Raw genomic sequence first — 19,546 nt, 5'->3', positions numbered from 1 at the left:
TGGAATGGGCTCCCAAGGGAGGTGGTGCTCTCCCCTACCCTGGGGGTCTTCAAGAGGAGGTTAGATGAGTATCTAGCTGGGGTCATCTAGACCCAGCTCTCTTTCCTGCTTATGCAGGGGGTCGGACTCGATGATCAATTGAGGTCCCTTCTGACCCTAACATCTATGAATCTATGAATGTTTCCAAAGCCACTTGGAGATGTGCTGAGTCTGAGGTGAGCCTCAGACTCATCACCAAACCCACTTTCAGGCTGGTCAGTGAGTGCCCATGCGTTTGGGCATCTCTCACTTCTTTCTATGGGAGCTGCAAGTGCTCAGCACCTTTGGAATTGACCACTTATCTCAGTGCTGAAGAGCACCAGCCTGCAAATGTCTATAGGGCATCCCACTGGCTTCAGTAGGGCTCCAGGTAGGCCTGAGTGTCTGACTGGGGACCCCCTGGCAAAATGAGTTTCGGTCTAGCAGTGGATCTAGGTGTCAAATATCAGCTCCCCAGCTCAGAAAGCCTGGGCATATCTGACCAGTCCAAACAGCGAGGCTGGGCAGAGGCAGGAAGGGAAAGCTGGGACTGGGAGTCTGGGCCTGAGTGGAGCTCGTCAGCTATACCTACCCGTTGGGGAAGGGGCACCTGAAAGTGAAAGCCCCCAGATGCAGAAAGAAAACTGACTGCCTTAGCTTCACAACCCCTGAAGAAAGACAGGCAAAGAGGGAAGGAGTTGATTCAGGTGTGGCAGCTGAAATAAACTTTTCCAATTCTTTCCATTCTAATCCCAAGCACTAATAAATTGGGGAGGAGATATTTCACATGTAAGTTGGGGCTCATACAATGCTGATACTGTTGCCTTAGATAAGCAGCAGCAGAGCAATTTCCTTCTGGGTCTTTATTCCAGCCCCCAGTGAGAGCAAGAAGGAGCAGATCCTAAGTTTACCTAACTGCAAACACATATTAGCTCTCCAGGGCAATTGGCAAGCTCAGCCTAGCCCCATGGAGGGGTAGTTAATGGCTGGGCTCTCAGATACAAATCATTCCGCTGCCAGCCACAGCAGTCCCGGTTCCACCAGGGGCAGCAGCAAGCTCATCAGCAAGTTGGTTTCATTTTTTATCTTGGAGCAGCCCCCAGAGTCACTTGCTATGAAAGCTCCTGGGGATGGAGCGAAGCAGCACGCAGCCTGCAGGGAGACTCGTCACCAAGCCATGAGGATGCGAGAAAGCCAAATCCTACCACCACACTGTTGCTAGGGCTTCAGCAGCAGGAGCCACTTGCTTGAACACCAGGCACTAGGCTGTATCCCAGGACATGGAGAGCAGAAGACACCCTCCCCTGCCCTTCCTTCCAGTCACTCCATAGGTCAAACTGGGGCCATGATACCCATCTAGTAGGGGACTGGGAGACTCCATTAATGCTGGCAAAGCACCAGGGGGCTCAGATGAAACACAGCCCTAGGGGTCTCCAGAGGAGTTGAGCACCCACTTGTATGGCCCCTCCAAACAAGCCACTTGGTGGCCTCTTCCAAACATAAACCAAGGCTATCAGGAAGGAGATGATTCTGCTGCTTCAGCCCCTGCCTGTGTCATGCCAAAGAGTTGACACGGCCACTCCAAGGCTGTGGCGTGCTATCGGTCCACTGCTCTCAGGGATTGCTCAAGGGAGGCCCGGCAGTGACATGCCAGCAGCGACAGCCATCAGAACCATGACCAGGGGACAGCTCTCCACTCCGGTGTGGGGGCTGTGCATAGGGATGGTAATGCAACGTAATGCTCTGCCATGAGCCCCAGAAGTTCTCATTGAGCTCCCCTAAGCCACACATCCTCAGGGCTGTCCTGGGAAACCCCTTTCAGGAGAGGAGAGTTCTACCTGGAGGGAACAAGCAAAGCAAAGCATCTGCTAGTGTTATACAAATAGACTTTTTGCCTATTGCTTTTAATTTTATGTATTTTATTGAGTTTTGCATTGCCTTAAGAAACTCCATTTTGTATTGTTCTGTAGCTTAACATAAGTGCTTGACCTTTGTATGCTATATGTGTGAGAGAATGGGTAAGAGTGTGTCTGTGGAAAAGGAAAACATCAGCTGGCGACTGGCTGAAGAACGCAGACAGATAAAAGACCAAACAAGAAGAATCCGCCCCAGAACAGCGAGAGAACAACGGCAATCAACCTTCAAGAAAGAACACGTGATAACCCAGCAAAAGCCCAGAGGACTGGGTGAATTGATAAGGTTATAAAAGATGGGGTAAGACATATCGATTTGGGGTCTTGTTCTGCATGTCATCCTGGAGCATTGGCTCATCTGATGAGATGGACCGCCAGGAATCCAGCTTCTACTCATGATCAACTTGGTTGGCCACTAAATTGATCCAAGCACTGGTAAGACTGGTAATGTATATCAGTGCAGAACAGAATTTGGGGTATGTATATGTGTGTGTGTGTGTGTGTGTGTGTGTGTGTGTGTGTGTGTGTGTGAAGTGCTTAATCAATAAACCTGGCATCTTGCCTTATCACTCATAAGGTCTCGCTCGTGATTTGAGCAATTGGCAATTTGTGTAACACTAAGGCAGGGAGGCAGTGGGATGAAAGGATGCAAGGGGCAGTGGGGAGACCGGGAGCGGGGCCAGTTCAGCAGGAATCTAAGGAGCTCTTGGTACTAATAATAAGCCAGAGCAAGAGTAGCCAATGTGTCACATTCTTCACCCTCACCACCATGCTCCCCAGGGGCCTGAAGGCTGCCTCTCAAATGCAAAAGACTCCATCCAGTCACTTTTGGCAAGGGGTGAGTCAGAGAGAGAAGTCTGGATGGTGCCATGGGGAGAGCACAGGCCTTTGTTTCCAAGGGGTTTCAAAGAGAAGCTAACAGACAGAACCAGCAACAAGGTAATTGGGAAGCCCAAAACAGAGGAGATGATAGAAACTCTGAGAGTAAAGGGAGTGGCAGGCAGGGGACTGACAGTGGCTGGTTCAGATCCCACCCAAGCACAGGCAGCTCATGCTACCCCTGGGCCCTATAAGCTGGTGAGCCCTAGACAGACCATCTTTATCTTGGTATAAAAAGGTACAGGGCAGATAACACAAGACCCTAAGCCAGAGTAATTCTGCCCAATGTGCTGGAGAATCACCCCTGAAAGAATCCGAGAGAAACTCCGTGTCGTAGGTTCTACTGGTTTAGGTGCTGTCTGTCCATGTCCATCCCCAGGGTTGCTCTTCACTTTAACCCCCCCCCTTATTAACTTTTCCCCTGCCACCTACTGGCAAGACACTGTAATAGCTTCCTCCTGGGTGAGATTTCCCCCCCCCCACCCAAAGAGCTGCAGGTCTATTCATTACATAGGTTTACCATATTTCTAGTTTTAAAAAAAAGGACACGTGTAGGGGGGATAAAATGATTGTGGGGGGCCAGTGATATGCCCTTGTCCTGCCCCTCAATCCCAACCTGCAGCCCCCTGCCCCTCCCAGCCCTGCTACCCATGCAACTTCTTGCTGCCCCTGAAGAACTGCCACCCCGCCCCCCGACTTACCTGCCTACAGCTTCCAGCGCATGCCAGACGCATGTGATGCCCCTGCCACCAATCTCCCTCTCCCCCTCCCCCACCCCCAAGCAGCTCCTTGCTGGGGCTAGCCAGGAAAAAACTTTGATGCTGAGCAGAGGCAGACCAAAATCCTGGACATTTGTTGATATTAAAAAAAAAAATGCCCAGACAGAGATGGCAGGACCCAAAAAGAGGACAAGCCCAGGAAAACCCTGACATATGGTAACCCTACTAGTACAAGCCAATAGTGCGTGTCTGTTAGTTTGTCTAGGTCTTTACGTGTAGTGGAAAGTGTCCACATCTCCAGCTCTACCATCCTGCCTAGCTCCAACTGAAAGAGGCTTAAGAGCAAGGCCAAAGACTATGTGGGGTTCCAGAGACTGAAATACCTTCCTTCTTTTTGAAGACAGGTCTCCAGACCAAGGGGAAGCACGTTGGGGGGGTGGGCGGGTGGGCACTGTACCATCTCCCTGCTCAGACAGAGCACTCAGTTACTGCTTGTATCACTGCAGTGCCTGGGAAGCCTAAACAAGGGCCAAGACAATCCAAAGGGCTGTCACATAGGCAAGGGATGCCCAGGCAGGGAGCTTCTCACTTAGTGATGTGGAGATGTTCTAAAGAAAGGGTTAGCCCCCAAGTGCAGTGGTAGAGCACATGCTCTACAGGACATGAGCATACCCTGGCCGATTCAAACTCTCACCTGGAAAGGTGCACACGCTTCTCAGTGAACTGCCCAGGGCCATGCACAGGGTCTTCGTGAGGCTCATTCTTCACCACCTCCACGCCCTCTCCTTTCTCGCTCTCCTGGTGGCTGTGCTTACTGATGGTGTACAGTTGGCCCACACGATACTGCAATGGCATGAGACATATTAGAGATGCTGTGCTGCTGGAGGGTCCAGTGAGGCACTAGGCCAAGCAAGAAGCCGTGGATCATATCTGCTCCCTCGCTTGCCTATGTGTGACTGTCTTTAGCTGCCTAGGGAAGAGCATGCAGCCCAGCTTAGGCTTCGGTTCCCCAAAGGATAGGCTGTCCACCAGCACCCTGGGAACTGCCTCACAGCCCTTGGTACTGGGACGCTTGGCACAACCTTGCTATCCAGACAATGCTTTCCCTCCCTTCATTTACTCCCAGGACCTCCAAACAGTTCCCCCATAACTTCCATGCTGACACGCATTGTGGACTTTCCACAGCCACCTCTTCTCTCTCCCCATGATTCAGGACCTCCTGGATCTACATCACTGCCCATCTCTGAACTCCCAGAAAATTACTATTACATGCAACGTGGTGACGAAAAAAGAACAGCTCCCCAGACACCTTTCATCCTGCACAGCCAGCCTTGGCCAGACTACTTTATGCTCCTTTTCCTCTGGCCGGAAGCCTGGAAACTTGTCCCAGGACAGCCACCCTAGCGCTAGCCCAGGAGACCTTCCCCTCCTGCCTGCAACAGGGCTCCTGAGCAGCCCTACATGAGACAGGCCTGTTTGTTCTGCCATGTCCCGCTGCCAGCTGCAAACCGGCTCTCCCAGTCCTTGAGCTCTTCCTGCTGGGCTGGGCTCCCTCTCAGACTAGCTGCTGGTCAGACTATTTGTCTGCCTTGGGCTGCTGTTTGGCTGACATTCTCCTCCCCTCCCCATGCCTAACCCCTCTGGGCTCCTTGGTACTACTCCTCCACCTTGGCTCCTGCTCACAGCTCCTCCCAGTGATAAGCACCAGGGAATGTCATTAATTTGCTGTTTGCTCTCTGGGCAGCTCATTAAGGAGGCCATTCAACCTAACTGTGCCCCAGCTGGCCTTCTCCACACAGCAGTGCTTGCTGAGGGATCCAGCCCTACAGAGGGAGGGGGACACTAGCTGGGGCTGGGGTGTCAAGCCCTGGTGCAGCACTGACAGAATGGAGCTTGTGTCAGCTTGGCATTCCTAGTCAGCACCTTCTCTACATGGCTCCACAGAGGACTTTTCTGAGAGGAAAAGCCATGGGTCTCTCTGGTGTAAAGATTCTTGCAACCTCCCCCAACAGCAGGTCCATTCTGAAGGGTCCCATAGAGGGAGAGACGAGGGAAACAAACCTGTTTGGTGATACACTCAGGAAGGCTTCCCAATCCCCAGGGCTGGGCTGGAGTGGGGGGAACCTCCTCCCTTCTAGTGACGCAAGAGTCAGTTTCCATCCCCCTGAGACTGCCCCAGCTTGTCCAGTCCCACCTGCATGGGAAATCCCACCTGCACACCAGTGTGACACTCCTCTGACCCGGGTGCTTCCTTAGCCTTCCCTTCTTCCCTTAGTGCAACCTGGCAATGTAGGACCCCAGCCCTCTGAAATCAGTAGGATTTAGAAGTGCTCAGTACAACCCAGGACCTGGGCAGAGTCTCTGCGCACCAGAAGTTCTTCTGACTTCACCTCAGCTCTGCTCCCTCTCTTCCCCATTCCACGTTCAGCTGTGGGAACAGGGGAGCAGGCTCTGCAGGAGCTTTGGCTATGGAAGACACTCATAACTTGGCACTGCTGTCCCTGGCAGGAGGTGCTGTGGGACCAGGCAGGAGCCAGGCTGCAGGCACACTCTCAGGCCCAGGGGTGTACAGTGGGGTTGCTCTGATGCATTAGCTGCCCACGAAGCGCCTCTGTGTAGCTGGCAGAAACAGCCTGGCTCGGCCTCTCCGTCCACTACAGAGCCCTGCTGCCTGTGCAAATAGTAACAGCCAATGCAGCATAGAAACCAAGCATAGAGATAGCAGCTTATCAGCCTCGCTCACACCTGCCAGCAGCCCCTGCAACACCAATGCCTGGCTCCCTTGCTGCCCTACCCTGCAGGAGGTAGGGAACCAGCCCTGGAGGGGCTCACAGGGGAAGAGAGCGGGCCAAGGAAGCCCAGCACTGACAAACAATAGCTAAACCCAGCCATGAGTGAAAGCTCCCAGTCACCAAGGCCAGGGGTAGCTAGATGCTGTCGTGTTAAGGACTGGCCACCGTGCCCAGCCCCAACCATCCTCTTGAATGAAGGACCCACCACAGCCTGGCCTTCCTCCATTACTGAACTCAGTACTGGCTGGAAAGGGAGCCCAAGGGGGTACTTTCCCTGTGCCTCCCAGGGTCATTTGTACCTGTGCAGGGGTCATTAGCCTGGATCTGAGCTCCCTACCTCCCCAGAGGTTAGGGATGGGAGAGGGCTCAGCCCCCAGCCCAACACTCCCCTCAGCCCACAGCCCTAAGGATGTTCTGGTCCTTCTGCAAGGGATAAGCTATCTGTCCAGACCACCATTTCCAGGATTCCTACACCATCCACAAGAACCCTCTAGGCCCCATCCAGTCTCTCATAGCCCAGAAGAGCTGCAGAACACTGCCTACAGGCTGGCAGCAAAGCTTGGTCACTGGAGAATAGTGCTTTGGCCCCTCCCCAGCCAGAGGGAAGGCATGCTCAACCAAGCACTCCCAGCCACCAAAGCAGCTCCTTACACTGCCAGGGAGACTGCCCCACAGCCCTCTCCCTTGGGTAGGTGACATCTCAGCCAACACACCCTGCTACTCATGCCCTCTCCAGCCCCTGCCACTCCTTGGCTAGCCTTCCTTCAGCAGAGGTCCAGCCAGCCCTTTCCACAGCAGCTGCTTGGGCTCTGTGCAGATGCTCCAATGCACACTCAGGAGCCAGTCCTGAAGCCATTTTAATATTGGAGGGAAGCTGTCCTGCAGGACGGATTTGGGAGGCCGCACCCAGCTGGCTCAGCGCTTTCCACACCCACCAGGAAGCAGCCCACTTCATTCACTGCCTCTGCAGAACAAACCACTCTTGAGCTCCCCTCCCTGAAGCTAAGGCCACTCAAAGGCAAGTTTCCAATACCACCAGGGCCTTATCAGAGGTAGTGTGACAGTGGATAAAGCATTGGACTTGGCACACGAGATCTGGGCTCTCCAACTGACCTGCTGGGTCAACCTGGGCAAATCAACAGCTGCCTGTGGCTCAGCTCCTCCTCCCACCCTCATCATTTTAGCTCATTAGGACCATGGTTCCACAGCCTGATGAGATGGGCCCTGATCACAGGGGTCCAGACTCTCCTTAATCCACATAACATGAAAGCTGCTGCCTGTCTGCATTCTGAGCCCAAGCCTGAATTCCAGGTCCAGCTCAGCAAGGGAGTGAGGCAGCCCACTTCAGGGGAATGCTCTGCTCACTCCCACACATAGCTGCTGTAATACAGATGATCGGGAGTGCCTTACAGTGGTGGAATTTGCAGCTGGAACACTGCATTGCATGCCACTCCTGTAGTGTTGGGTGGCAGGTGGTGGTACTTAGGGTGTGGTGCCTTTATTTCTGTCTGTGGGATTCACACCTCTCCCCACAGCCCACTCTGCTCCGAGCCTTTAGGCACAGGCTTCTCTGTCATGCACAGCTTGCAGATGTTCCACTGAGCCCTGCTTTCTACTACCCAGCCACCCTAAAAGCATGGGCTGTTAAGGATTTTCACTGCTCTTAATGCAATAAGGTCCCCTGACCAGCCAGGCTTGTGCCGCTGGAGTGTCTGTACTGTCCCCATGCCATCCTGCTGGTCTGCCTAGGTCTCCTAGGCTGCAAAGCCTCCAACCATGGAGCTGGGATAATCCTAGGTTCCCACATGGATTAGGCTGCTGCCTGGCCAGGAAGGCAGAGCATTAATTGACCTTCGGGGTGTGCATCAATGTCAGACAGCGGGAGCAGGTAAATAACAGGAACCCAAGTGCAATGCAGCAACTGGGCCCCCAGCCCAGAGCACTCCCTACATGCCCAGGCAGCCGGGCACTGAAGCCCAGTCCAGGCAGTGTTCCTGATGCAATTGTATCCCCAGCTACTGCATTTGCAGAGACCACTTGGGGAGCCTAGAGACCATGTCTGGAGCAGAACCTGGAACATGTCCCTGCCAGGGCCAGGTCCGCCCCTTTTCCTGGTGAAAGCCCCCTCCAGGTTGCCCAGCCCATGTGGATGAAAAGGGAAGGCAAGCACTGTGTGAGGTGGAGAAGGGTGAGGGTGGGGGGGAAGGGGGGGCAGTGCTTTCTTGCAGGCACACCCAGACCCTTAGGTCAGCAGCTTGGGGATGGGCTGAGTGAGCTGCCAATTCCTCCCTGCACACTCAGCCTTGGTATGTGAATTACCCTGGGACCCTTGCCAGTGTAGGATGCTGAATCTCAAGCAGAAGTACAGAGGGGACTCTGCTCTGCTGAACAAACATCAATCCAGGTCCAGACATGTGTCGCCATGCAACCTGAGCCAAACATGGAGCCCCAAGGACCTGGTTTGCAGGGCATCTTGGGGGAACCCTGCACACTCATACCACTGGTCTCCAGGCCTCCTGCCTGCCCTCAATTAAGCACTGGGGGCCTGGAGACCAGTGGTATGAGTATGCAGGATTCCTCCAAGATGCCCTGCAAACCAGGTCCTTGGGGCTGTGTATCACCCTAGCTGTACTTACCACACAAGGCAGCCCCAATCCAAACTGTGAGGGGAAACTAAGACACAGAGTGAGGACAGGCCTTCCCCAAAGTCATATAATAAAAGCATCATCTTGGTGCCCTAATCCACGTCCAGGGCTTCCACCTGGCACCATCCTACCAGACCCCTGCTGGGGATGGGGCATGATAAGCACTGGAATGGCTCAGCCAGCCTGCTGTTATTTCCTTTCAAATACCGCACAGAGATGGTGAGAAGGTTTCTCAGAGTAACAAGCCCTTTCCAGAGGAGTTGGCTGCAGGGAAATTGGCTTTTTGTTCAATAAATAACGTGGGAGTAGAAAAAAATATATATTGGACGAGGCTTCTGCATCATAATTGTTGTATTGTTCCCTTGAAGATCCCATTCATCATCCTAATTGCCAGAGACATCTTAGCACCACTTCACTCAGTGCAAATGCTCTCCAGATGTTAACACAGAGTCTTCGCTCTCACTGTGAGTTAGGGATTGACAGGCCTGCAAACCCTAGAGTATCTCAGGAACAGGATATGCCACTGGCTTGGGCTGGCCTGACCTTTCTAAACAAGCATCCTGGATATACAGGTGGTGTGGACTTACTGCCATTGTTATCTCCTGCTGGTGGGTCTACCTGCTCCCTCATAAATGGTATTAAGCTCCTATGTTAATACAGGAGGCAAAGACTTAGGTCAGAGGAGGGAGATAGCTAGAGCTCTGCAGGTGCAGTGCTATAATACTCCACTAGTTACAAGACACCTGCACTCACAAGTCTTTGCACACATCAGTATAGTTTTTTAAGCATGCTATTACTGCTCCCAGTGGGTCATGACAAGCAACTCTCAGTTCTCAGCTATGTAACAGTGTCCTTAACTACAACCTACCTACCTACCTACCTGCAGTTCTTGACAGCACTGCTTATGACTGACACTCCCAGCTTTCAAAAGCCTGGGCATGGTAGCTCATTATGGGTAAACTGGCTACTCTTTCTGAAAGGCCCAGTGTGCTTTGACAGGTTACAGCTCTCTGCTGCTACACTCAGCACAGTGTATGGGACAGGCACAGGCACTGTTACCAGTCCATTCACACAGTAGAGAACATGAGCAAGACAAAGGTCTCCTGCCAACAGCAGCTCTCCACAAGCATCTGGGAAGGCTACTAGTAAATACTCACAGTGCTCCTGTGAAGCAGCGTGCTCTGCTCCTGGCAGAGGCACGCTGGCTGTAAGCAATGACAAGGCATAGTATTAGTCACGGAATAATTACCAACAACACTCCCACGCCTGGATCTCCTCATCTTCCAGGCTGCACGCTAAAGGGACCTCATTCCTGGAGGTGCTCCTCCTGCCCTACTCATACCCTGCAGTGTGTTGCTAGCCCACCCAGTACCTTGGCCACAAGCTGCTTTCCACCCCAAGGGCCCAGCGAGGCATCTTCTACTGCCCGAATTCAATCTACACTGAAGCAATTGCTTTGAGTCTGACAGGAAACACAGTAATTCATTTCTCAGGCTGCAGAAGCCCTTAACAGGGAATTCAAATCTGCAGCTGGGACCCTGTGTCCTCAAGCCAAGAAAGGTAGGGAGCACTAGCAGGGTGGTGCAGCAACTCTACAGTGTCCTCCCACACCACAAAGTGTCTGCACAGCACCCTATCCACCAGGGAGGGCCCTGCTCTGGGCTGGGACCTCTAGGCAGTTGCTGGAAGCCTGAAGGACTGGGTCCTCTATGCAGTGCCCCTGCTGGCCATTCTCTGCCTAAATGCCTATGTGTTGACTGCCTGTGGCAGAGGCTCTGCCCTGGGGATGCTCTGCCCATTAGCTCTGCCTTGCTCCTGTGCAGTGGGAGGGCTGCCCAAAGACAGAATGACAGTGTGAGGGCAGTGTGCAGGGCCCGGGCCTGGCTGTGGGAGCTGAGGGAGGTGCCTCTGCAATTGGCATTGGCTTGCACCAGCCTAGACAACCTCCTGTTCAGAGGTGCTGGAGACCCCAAATTCCAGCTGAAGTCAGTGAAGCTCTTCTGAAAACGTGGACCAAAGGCCAGGCCTCAGGAGACGTGCACTGGACAAGGCTCCTGAACAAGCTGGCACAGTGAAGGCACTCGAAACTCAGGCTTCACGGAATGGTTTGTGGGGGGAGAGGTGTTAATGGCTTCTTTACCTTGCTCCACACGCACATGCACACGCACATGCACACACATGCAGTGCCAACAGCACTGTCCCAGGAGCTATCCTTGCCTTTCTCTGAAGGCACAGTGGGGGTGCTGGCCTAGGTGGGTTGTCTGAGATGGCTTGGGCAGGCCTGACAGATCCGACATGCCCATGCTCTAAAATCCAGGCTGGCCCCACGAGAAGAGGGAATGCGTCTTACAGCTAGAGCAGGGGGCAGGGAGCCAGGACTCCTGGGCCCTGCTCCTTGAGTGGACAAACAAGTTGCTGCCCCTCTTTGTACCTCAGTTTTCCCCATAGGTGAACGCTGGATGCTGCTCCCTCACACGGGCGCTGCCCGGACCGGGCAGGAGGTTTTATGCAGTTGTGCTGCAGCGCCTTGAGCTCTGGGGCTGGCGCAGGGCAGTGGCCCCTGCAGGGGGAGCGGGGCAGGCCGCAACCCAGAGCGCTGTGGTGCTTGCAGCCTCAGCACACCTCCGCTCGGTTCCTCTGAAGACATGTCGAGGAGGAAGTTTCCATGACGCACGCTGCCACGGTAACAAAGGCCTTTCACAGGCTGCAGGAAGCTGCCTGACTGACACTTCCCGTGCAGGGGAGGCCTCGCCTGAAGCTGACCCCAGGCCCTGGAGCCAAAGCAGTCACGGCCCCCAAGTTCAGAGCTGGCCCATCAGCCTGCAAACATTCACCTCCTAGCCACACGGCCCCTGCCAACCGCAAGCTGCAGCACTGCACTGCATCCCTGCTCTCCACAGTGCTGGTCTGCTAGGCAAGGGTCTGAGGGAGGGGTCTTGAGCCTGCTGAAAGACAGAGGAGGCTTCTGAGAAGCTGCTCCCCATCTGCTCTGCCCTGTCCCACAGGCTGCCTGGCTAGCTGGGAACCTAGACACTGCCCAAGGGATGTGGCACTCCCTGAAGTGTGTGCATCTGCTGCTCCTGTCACTGCCATCACTGCTCTCAACACTCATCCCACCATGCTTCATTTCCCAGCAAACCCCTCTTCCACCACACCCTTCTGCTCTATGCAACATCACTTGCAATCCAGTGAGATTCAAGGAGGTACTGGTCTAAGGTGGAACAAGCCACTCTCTCCTCCAGCACACTGATCTCAACCTGCCACTGGCACCACGTCTCCTTCCCTTCCTTCCCCTACAATGAATTTGGCCTTATTAAGAATATCTGTGCCAAGCTATGACATACCACTGCACGGTCACCAGTGGGACTGCGAGCAGATCTGACATGCCCATTTCCTGTGTTGGAAAGTAGCAGCACCACACTGCACCTGGTGCCAGGAAAGCTGTGCGCCATAGTTCGGTGGCCTAAGGCCAAGAGGGGAACCAGAGTGCTGGCAATCCTGCATTCACCACCTCTAACATCTTTCACCCAGAAGAATCCCAAAATGTTTTGCAGCAGGTACAGGGACCACTCCCACTAACATGCAGTTGGCTCTGAATGGGAATGCAGAAGCTATTTAACAGCCTACTACAACCCTACATGAGTTTAGGACAGGAAGTGAAGAGTAGCACAGTGTATCCAACAGAAACTGGGCCGCGTGGGGGGGGGTGCGCGCACGCAGATCTAGCTTGGGAAAGTGCAATGACCCCGAGCTGGAGCCCAGCCAGGACACGAACAGCGCACCCCTTTCAAGTGCGCTGGGTTCTTTGATGGCCACGTGTTATCACCTTGGGGGGAACGTTCTTTCCAAACAGAAGAGCCACATCCTGCTGCCCCTCACAACAGCAGTTGGAGCTGCAGGCATCACTGCAGATTCATAATGGTGTAAAGTAGAGGGGACTTGGGCCCAGCCCTACTGTGGCCTTGAGCCCTGCATCTCCACCTGCTCTGGAGTCTTGACACTACTCACTGCAGCCTCTGGGCAGTGTGTTGGCTCTGGCACAGATCCGACTCACAGGGAGGGAACCCTTTTTCCAAATCACTTCCCACGACATCCTGGGATTTCCCATCCCAAACTTGTGCCAGCACAGCCCCACTTAGCTCAATGAGCTATACACCCCTGGCAGCCTGCCTTGAGGAATTCTGCCTGCAGGTGCTGAACCTTCTACTTTGCAGTGCCTGTTTCCCAGTTACGCACTAGTCCAGTTCCTTCGCTGCACAGACACTAACGGCCCAGGCCTTGCAACAGGCAGAGAGAGAGCACTAAAGGCTTCCACGGTTGAGCTGTCAGCATCAGTTTGCCCTTGTGCAGGTCCCATTTCCAACCAGTCACTGTTCCACCTGCATCCCCATTGCTCAGCACCCTGGGGCTATTGCTACCATGAAAAGGTCTGGTCAGGAGGGCAGCCAGTGCTTTGGAGCTGGGCTGTAATGCAGAGGCAGCTCCAAACCCCACACTTGGAGGGGCCCACTCAACACCCCAGGCATGTCAGCTGAGTCCAGGACCCTCTGTTTGGGGTTCTGCTCTGAATAAGGCTCAGCAGTCTTGCACCCACTTCATAACTGGGGAAACTGAGGCAGCTGCTCAAGGCAACCCCACAAGTCAAAGGCAGTGCTGAGATCCAAGCCCAGATTGTTTCCCTTCCAGCCTTGGGCATACCAGACCCTGAGGTCTCTCCTGCAGCACAGGTCCACTCCAGCAGGGCAGGGGAAGGAGCCCAGAGCTCAATAAGCTCAGGAGTTCTGCCTGTCAGCCACAGGCCCACATGCCTGGTTTGAAAATGGGGAGTCTAAGGCCTAGCCCCAAGCTCAGAGCCCAGGAGGGTAAGATAAATACCCTGCAAGAGAAAGCACAGTGTAGAGAGCCCATGGATCCTAGTGGGGCTGAGCACCATCCTGCTCCGGGGCTGGGGGTGCCAGGGTAGTGATTAGAGAACACAGACAGCTCCGTGCCCTGGGACCTGGCATGAATGGCAGGGTACTCCTCACAGGGACACACAGCTTGGCCATGGGGCTGCATAGCTGCTGGCTTCTTTCAGCTTGCTCCGCAGAAGCTGCAAGCCCTGCGCTCGCTCCTCTCATGTGGGTGCAGTAACGAGCTGCTGTACTAGCTGCTCGTGGGCTGCCTGCACGCCAAGCTCCCTCTGCCCCTCATCAGGGTGCCTGGGCTGGGCGCTAAGAAACTGCCTCTCTCTGGAACCACTTCTCACCAGCTGCTTGGGCTGGGAGGAGAGGGAGCAAGTGGGCAGCCCCCTCCCTCTCTGCTGCTGTGTTTGAACAGCCTTGGAGGGAGCCTGTCACAGCATGGGGAGAGTGAGAGCCACTAGGAGGAAAGACAGGGCAGTGGCTGCCCCAGGTCCACAGTCATGTGGAAGATTAGGCTTCCTTGCCTGGCCTCATCCTGGGCCACCTCAAGGAGGGGATTTGCTCCACCTAGCAGCCCTGTCACATGCTGCAGGGATGGAGCTTTGGTCCCTCTCAGCAGCATCCCCAGCTCTGCCTTGCTGTGCTCTGGGCTGGGCTGGGTCTGTCAGGCTGCCACAGGTGATTAGCACTGAGTTCCCACAAGCTGCACCCCCCACCCCATGAACTCGGGTAAGGCAGGGAAGAGCAGTCCAGTCCCTCTGGCTGGTGTCTCTGGGGACTGAATGGGGTGTAGTACTGGCTAATCCATCAGCCGTACAAGGTCCAACCTGCACTCCCCACCCAGGCACTTACCTCCTCAGTGGTGAGCGGCATGCAGATGCGATACTCCTTGATCAGCATGGTGGTCCTGCTTGGTGTGCTGGGGCACAGGTGGCCCCTTCGGGAGGAAGCTGGTGGCAATGGGCGAGGCAGATCAGGTAGACAGGCTGGTGCAGAGCGAGCGGAGCAGCACCCCAGGCTCTTTGGGAGAAGGACTCATTCTGCAGAGAGACAGAGCCGCCAGCGTGTGGGGAGAGGACAGCTCAGTGCAGAGCAGCAGATGGGACCTCATGCATCCTGTCCGGGCAGCCCCAAGTGCTCTTACAGTCCCTGCCTTAGTCAGAGGCAAAGCTCCTCTCTCCTTCCTCCTCTGCTACAGGCACAGCTCTGCTTGTGACTTCATAATCCGTTGCCATGGCAGTGGTTGTGAGGTCACCAAGCTAGAGAGTAACACCCTGGCATGCACCAACAGGAGCTGGAAGGAGCGGAGGGAGGCCGGCACCTGCCTGTGTCAGCTCCCTGGGGCCAGGATCCTGGAGAAGGGAGGGAGATTCAGCCCTGCTTTAACCCTTTCCCTGCTAAAGGATGTGTGTTCCCCATGGCAACTGTCCTAAAGGAACTATCCAATTGCTGTGCATGGACGGCACAGCCTGTGGCAAATGGGTGCCTCTCCCTTGGGAATCTGAGCCATTTTCCACAGTGATGGGAACCATAAATATCAGAAGCAGAGTGGGGGGAGGGAGGCAACCATTATGATTTATTTGTCCTGTGGTAGCAGCCAGGGGTCCAGTCCCAGACAAGGACACCACTGGGCTCAGCTCTATGCAGACACAGGCCAAAGAGACCAACCCTGCCCCAAGGAGCTGCTGGTCAGGAAGTAGCTCTGAGCTGGGATCTGGCAGGTGTGTGAGGCCAAGTGTGAAAGACAGAGGCAGCATCAGGGACTGCAGAGCAGTACAGAAGGCCATCTCCTGACTGCCCACTACTGCAGCCTGCAACTCACTTCCCTGCAGCTTGCACCCTGGACCCACTGAGACCAAGGGACAAGGTTGCTCTTGCTGCCACTGGTACTGGGTGCTGGCCCCACCGCACACTAGGGCATCGCTATGCTCCTGACCCACCCCTGACCCATTGCAGACTGCACCCTGCTGAGTTTGGTTCAGCCTTTCTGAGCAAGCAGGGCTAGCAGGCTGCCCCAGACTGCACTCCCCCAGCTAGACCATGCTGCTGCAGGTAGTGTAATAGTGCCGGGCTTGGTACTAGTCATTATCTCAAGCCTGCCTAGATTCTCTCCCTTGTCTCCTTCCTGCTTATCAGCCCCAGAGCATCCAGTCTCTGCTTGCTGTTTCCCTGCCCTATGCCATAGGCTTTCTGTGGCAAGGGGAAGGGGTTTTATTCAGCAGACCATGCCTTCAAGTTCACAAGACTCCTGTTCCAGCCTGCCTGAAACACCCTGGCAGGGTGAGAAGAGGGACAGTGGGCTCTGCTGACTCCTTCAAGTCAGCAGCTTCTTTTGGATATAAGGGAGGCAGGAGTGGCTCCCTGGGGCAAGAGGACCTAGGGTGTGGGCTGACCAACTATGCAGAAGGAACCACAGGAACAGCCAAACCTGCGGAAGGACAGAGCTGTCCTTTATGCTGTTAGCTTGTTAACGTTTTGGCCAACCAAGCAAATCTCAGTGAGGGGGAGGAGCTGGACTCTACAGCATACACAAACCAGGCTTGGGGAAGGTCCCTGTTCACAGCCATTTATCATTACTGATTTCACAAATAACTGCTTTCAGCACTGAGCAACCTCCTGCAAGGCTTGTATGAGGATGGAGTGGGGACAATTAGCTGGCCCTTTAGAAGCAAGACTTTTTTATATGCAAGGCACAATGGAGGAGGGTGCAAAAAGAGAGGGGAACTGAAGAGGCACTGAGGAGGGCAGAGTGAGAAGTTCCCACAAGGAAGCAGAAATGAAAAAGGGCAAAGATCCAAGTTGGGGAAGAGAGAATCCTACAGAGCTGCAGGCAAACGGAGCAGACCTCCAAGAGAGGAGCGAGTGTTTTCTGGGTGTTGTTGCACCAGCAGGCCACTAGCAGTCTAGGCAGAATGATAAGTGCAGCTTCCCGTGACAGAGGACAACAGGTTTCCTCCCTCCACTGCTCCTGCAGCAGCTGCACACAGCAGCTGGGAGGTGCTGGGGTACTGTCATGCCCTGTGCTGCCCATCAGGAACCACCGTCCCCAAAACTGGCTGCTATCTGACGTGCAAGCAGCATGCCCATGTGAGGAGCTGTGAGGCATATCCACTGCACTTGCTGGGGTGTTGCTTGACCTGGTCCCTCAGCCTGCCAGTCATGTGAATGGGCAGTTAGTGCTCAGATTGCCAACTCCCCCATGCTCAGAAGAGATGTGCTCCTTCATTTGGCACCCTTCTGAAGAGCCATCTCCTCCTCAGGGAGGTGCTGAAATAAAGGCATGACAGGGCAGGGCCTAGACCCTAGCCTCCTGAGCACAGCCCCAGCTTCCAGGCAGAACAAGAAGCCATCTTCTCCCCTAGTTTGAGAGACAGATCCTGGAAACATAAGCAGCTACCAGAGCAGCTGTGATGTCTGCCTGGGTGTGCAGTCTGACTTGCTAGTTGTGGGAGGGTGGAATTGCCCCATGTACCTCAATGGGATGTCAGTGCTGAGACTCACTGCTCAGGGCATGGGTCACCAACCTCATGGGGGGCCTCTGTCTGTGGGAGGAGCCCTCCAGCAGTATCTAAACATACAATATAACATCCTGCCCCCTCACTCCCCAACTTCTTCCAACTTGGAGGGGTGGAAGAGGGGTCACAAGGGACCTCTGTTGCTTCTGAGAAAAGAGAGAGGCCCCACATGGCTGCTGGTGCTCTGTGGCAGAGACACCGCTCACAGCCCCTCAGGCTTCAGTATGGCCCTGGTCATTTTGGGAGCTTCTGTCTGCCCAGAGTAGCAGTGCCAGCTCCTTCCTCCAGCTGCTGACTCTCATGGGGGCAGCTCCTGCTACTTGAAGAGATGGATGGGCCACATAGAGCCCCCCCCAGGACAGTTGTGAACTCCCAGCCTGTCCCTACTCAGGTGGACTCCCACTCTGAAGGGGGGACAGGGCAGTAGAGGGTCAGTCCCACAGAAAGCTCCTTCCTCCTCACCTGGCTCCCAGCCCCTCTCCTCCCCTCCCCCCAGCACTTTCCTAGTAATCTGTGCCAAGCCAGAATAGGGGCCATACCACACCTGGGAGGGCAACAGGCTAGGGAGTGGGGTGCAGTGTCACATGGATCAGATAAGCCTCCACCAGGTCCCAGCATAGTTAAGACAGTCAACCCTGCTTGGGGTTGAGCCTGGGACCACAAGTACTGGAAATGCAAGCCTTTAACACCAGAGAAAAAAGGACAGGATCCCCCAGCTAGCAGCTACAGCATGCTTATAACACTCTAGCTGCATAAGCCAGGTGGCTAGGCAGGGAGATCCATCAGCATAGAGCAAAAGCTAAAACAAATGAGGAAATGGGACTGGAGTAAAAGCCACCCATGCTGCTCCTGAGATCATGCTGGAAGGGCAGCAGATAGCTGGGGGAAGGCTGGCAAGCCATAGCCTAGGGATGGCTAGTGGGAAGACCAAATCCAGTGGCAGCATGAACATCATGAGGTCCTGCCCAATGGATGGGCAGAGACAGCAGCATCCCTCTGATGGACAGAGAGCGAGTGAGTGGTGAGGATGGGGCCTTTCAGTCTCCAGTTCATACTTTGCCCTGGGCCACCAGGCAGCCACCCAGGACAGAATGAAAGTGGTGAGAACAAAATGAAAGGGAGGCGGCAAGCTGGGGAGATGGGAGACCAGGCATGGAGGAGCGCTGCAGCCAGGCTGGTCACCTAGGGAGGCAGGTCTATAAGCCCTGCCCCAGTCCCAAGCATCCCAGTGCAGAGACCTGGCAAAGGCATGAGCCAGGATGAAGACACCACATGCCAAGACAGCAAGTCTATGCAGCCTATTACTTTTGGGTCCATCTAGCTTCTCAGTGGGGCTGGGGCCTCATAGCATGGAGAGGTCCCAGCTCCACAGAGGCAGGTACTAAGCTCCCTGAGCACAAGGACCTGGTCCCAGCCCCAGAGACTGCTACTCCAGCCTAGGAGCCAGACAAGAGGTGGGTGCAACAAACAGATCAGGGAAGCATAAGGCAAGAGCCAGACAGAGCAGGGTTAGAGCGATACACAGCACATGCTTTCCTCACCAGCCCCAAACATGCAAGTCCAGAGACACCATAAGGCCAATTACTTAGCCTTCAGTAAAACAGTTCAGTAAGAATTGATCTGTGAGCAGCTTTGATGGGAATCCTGATCTCAGCCTTGGGGAGCAAACCCCTCCAGGAGACCACTGGGCTCTACCAGCAGCGGGGAGGTAGGAGCCTGCCCCTTGGTGACAGGTGTCTACCGATTACAGCTCCACCTCACTTCTCTCTGGCCTGACCCAGGATTCGACAAATCAGTCAGGATGGAAGAAGAGCCTGCGGTTTATTGCTGCTGCATCTCTGCATGTGCTTAATCTCATCATTAGTCATTTTATGAGATGCAGGACCTGCTGCCAGTTTAGCCCTACCTTGCTGGGCCCATAGGTGCCATGGCCACAGGTATCCTCGGGGGCCAGGCAGGGAGCACTGGGACTAAGGCAAGGACCTGATGCGGGGGAGGGCAGAAGCCAGCCACAGGGGATCTGCTGAACAGGTCGGGGGGAGTGGGCTGAGCGCCGCGCTGTGTCCCCCTGCCCAGCTCCAGCTCGAGGAGCGCGGGGCAGGCGGGATCGCTGCCGGCGGCGCGGGGCCGGGGCTGCCGCCCACGTGCGCCTGGGCTGGCG

The 19,546-nt window shown here is 54.9% G+C and overlaps 1 protein-coding gene across 3 annotated transcripts in view; it reads right to left on the bottom strand.

Annotated features, from left to right (window-relative positions):
* The window catches only part of LOC102368323 (cytoplasmic phosphatidylinositol transfer protein 1-like), a 36,079-nt gene extending 20,894 nt beyond the window's left edge, over positions 1-15,185 (bottom strand). The window contains exons 1-2 of one of the 3 annotated variants that reach the window (XM_025203807.1): positions 14,723-15,185; positions 4,224-4,372 (exon numbers count right to left, since the gene is read on the bottom strand). In XM_025203807.1, coding sequence (XP_025059592.1) covers positions 4,224-4,372; positions 14,723-14,770 — 197 coding nt within the window. In that variant the 5' untranslated portion in view covers positions 14,771-15,185. The remainder of the gene's footprint in view (positions 1-4,223; positions 4,373-14,722) is intronic. The other 2 variants (XM_006015559.3, XM_006015558.3) reach the window with 2 other exon arrangements.
* Positions 15,186-19,546: the final 4,361 nt, after the last annotated feature.

This window comes from Alligator sinensis, unplaced genomic scaffold (genome assembly GCF_000455745.1).
Source record: "Alligator sinensis unplaced genomic scaffold, ASM45574v1 scaffold404_1, whole genome shotgun sequence".
NCBI classification, from domain to species: Eukaryota; Metazoa; Chordata; order Crocodylia; family Alligatoridae; genus Alligator; species Alligator sinensis.
This window is presented reverse-complemented; position numbering and strand designations above follow the sequence as displayed.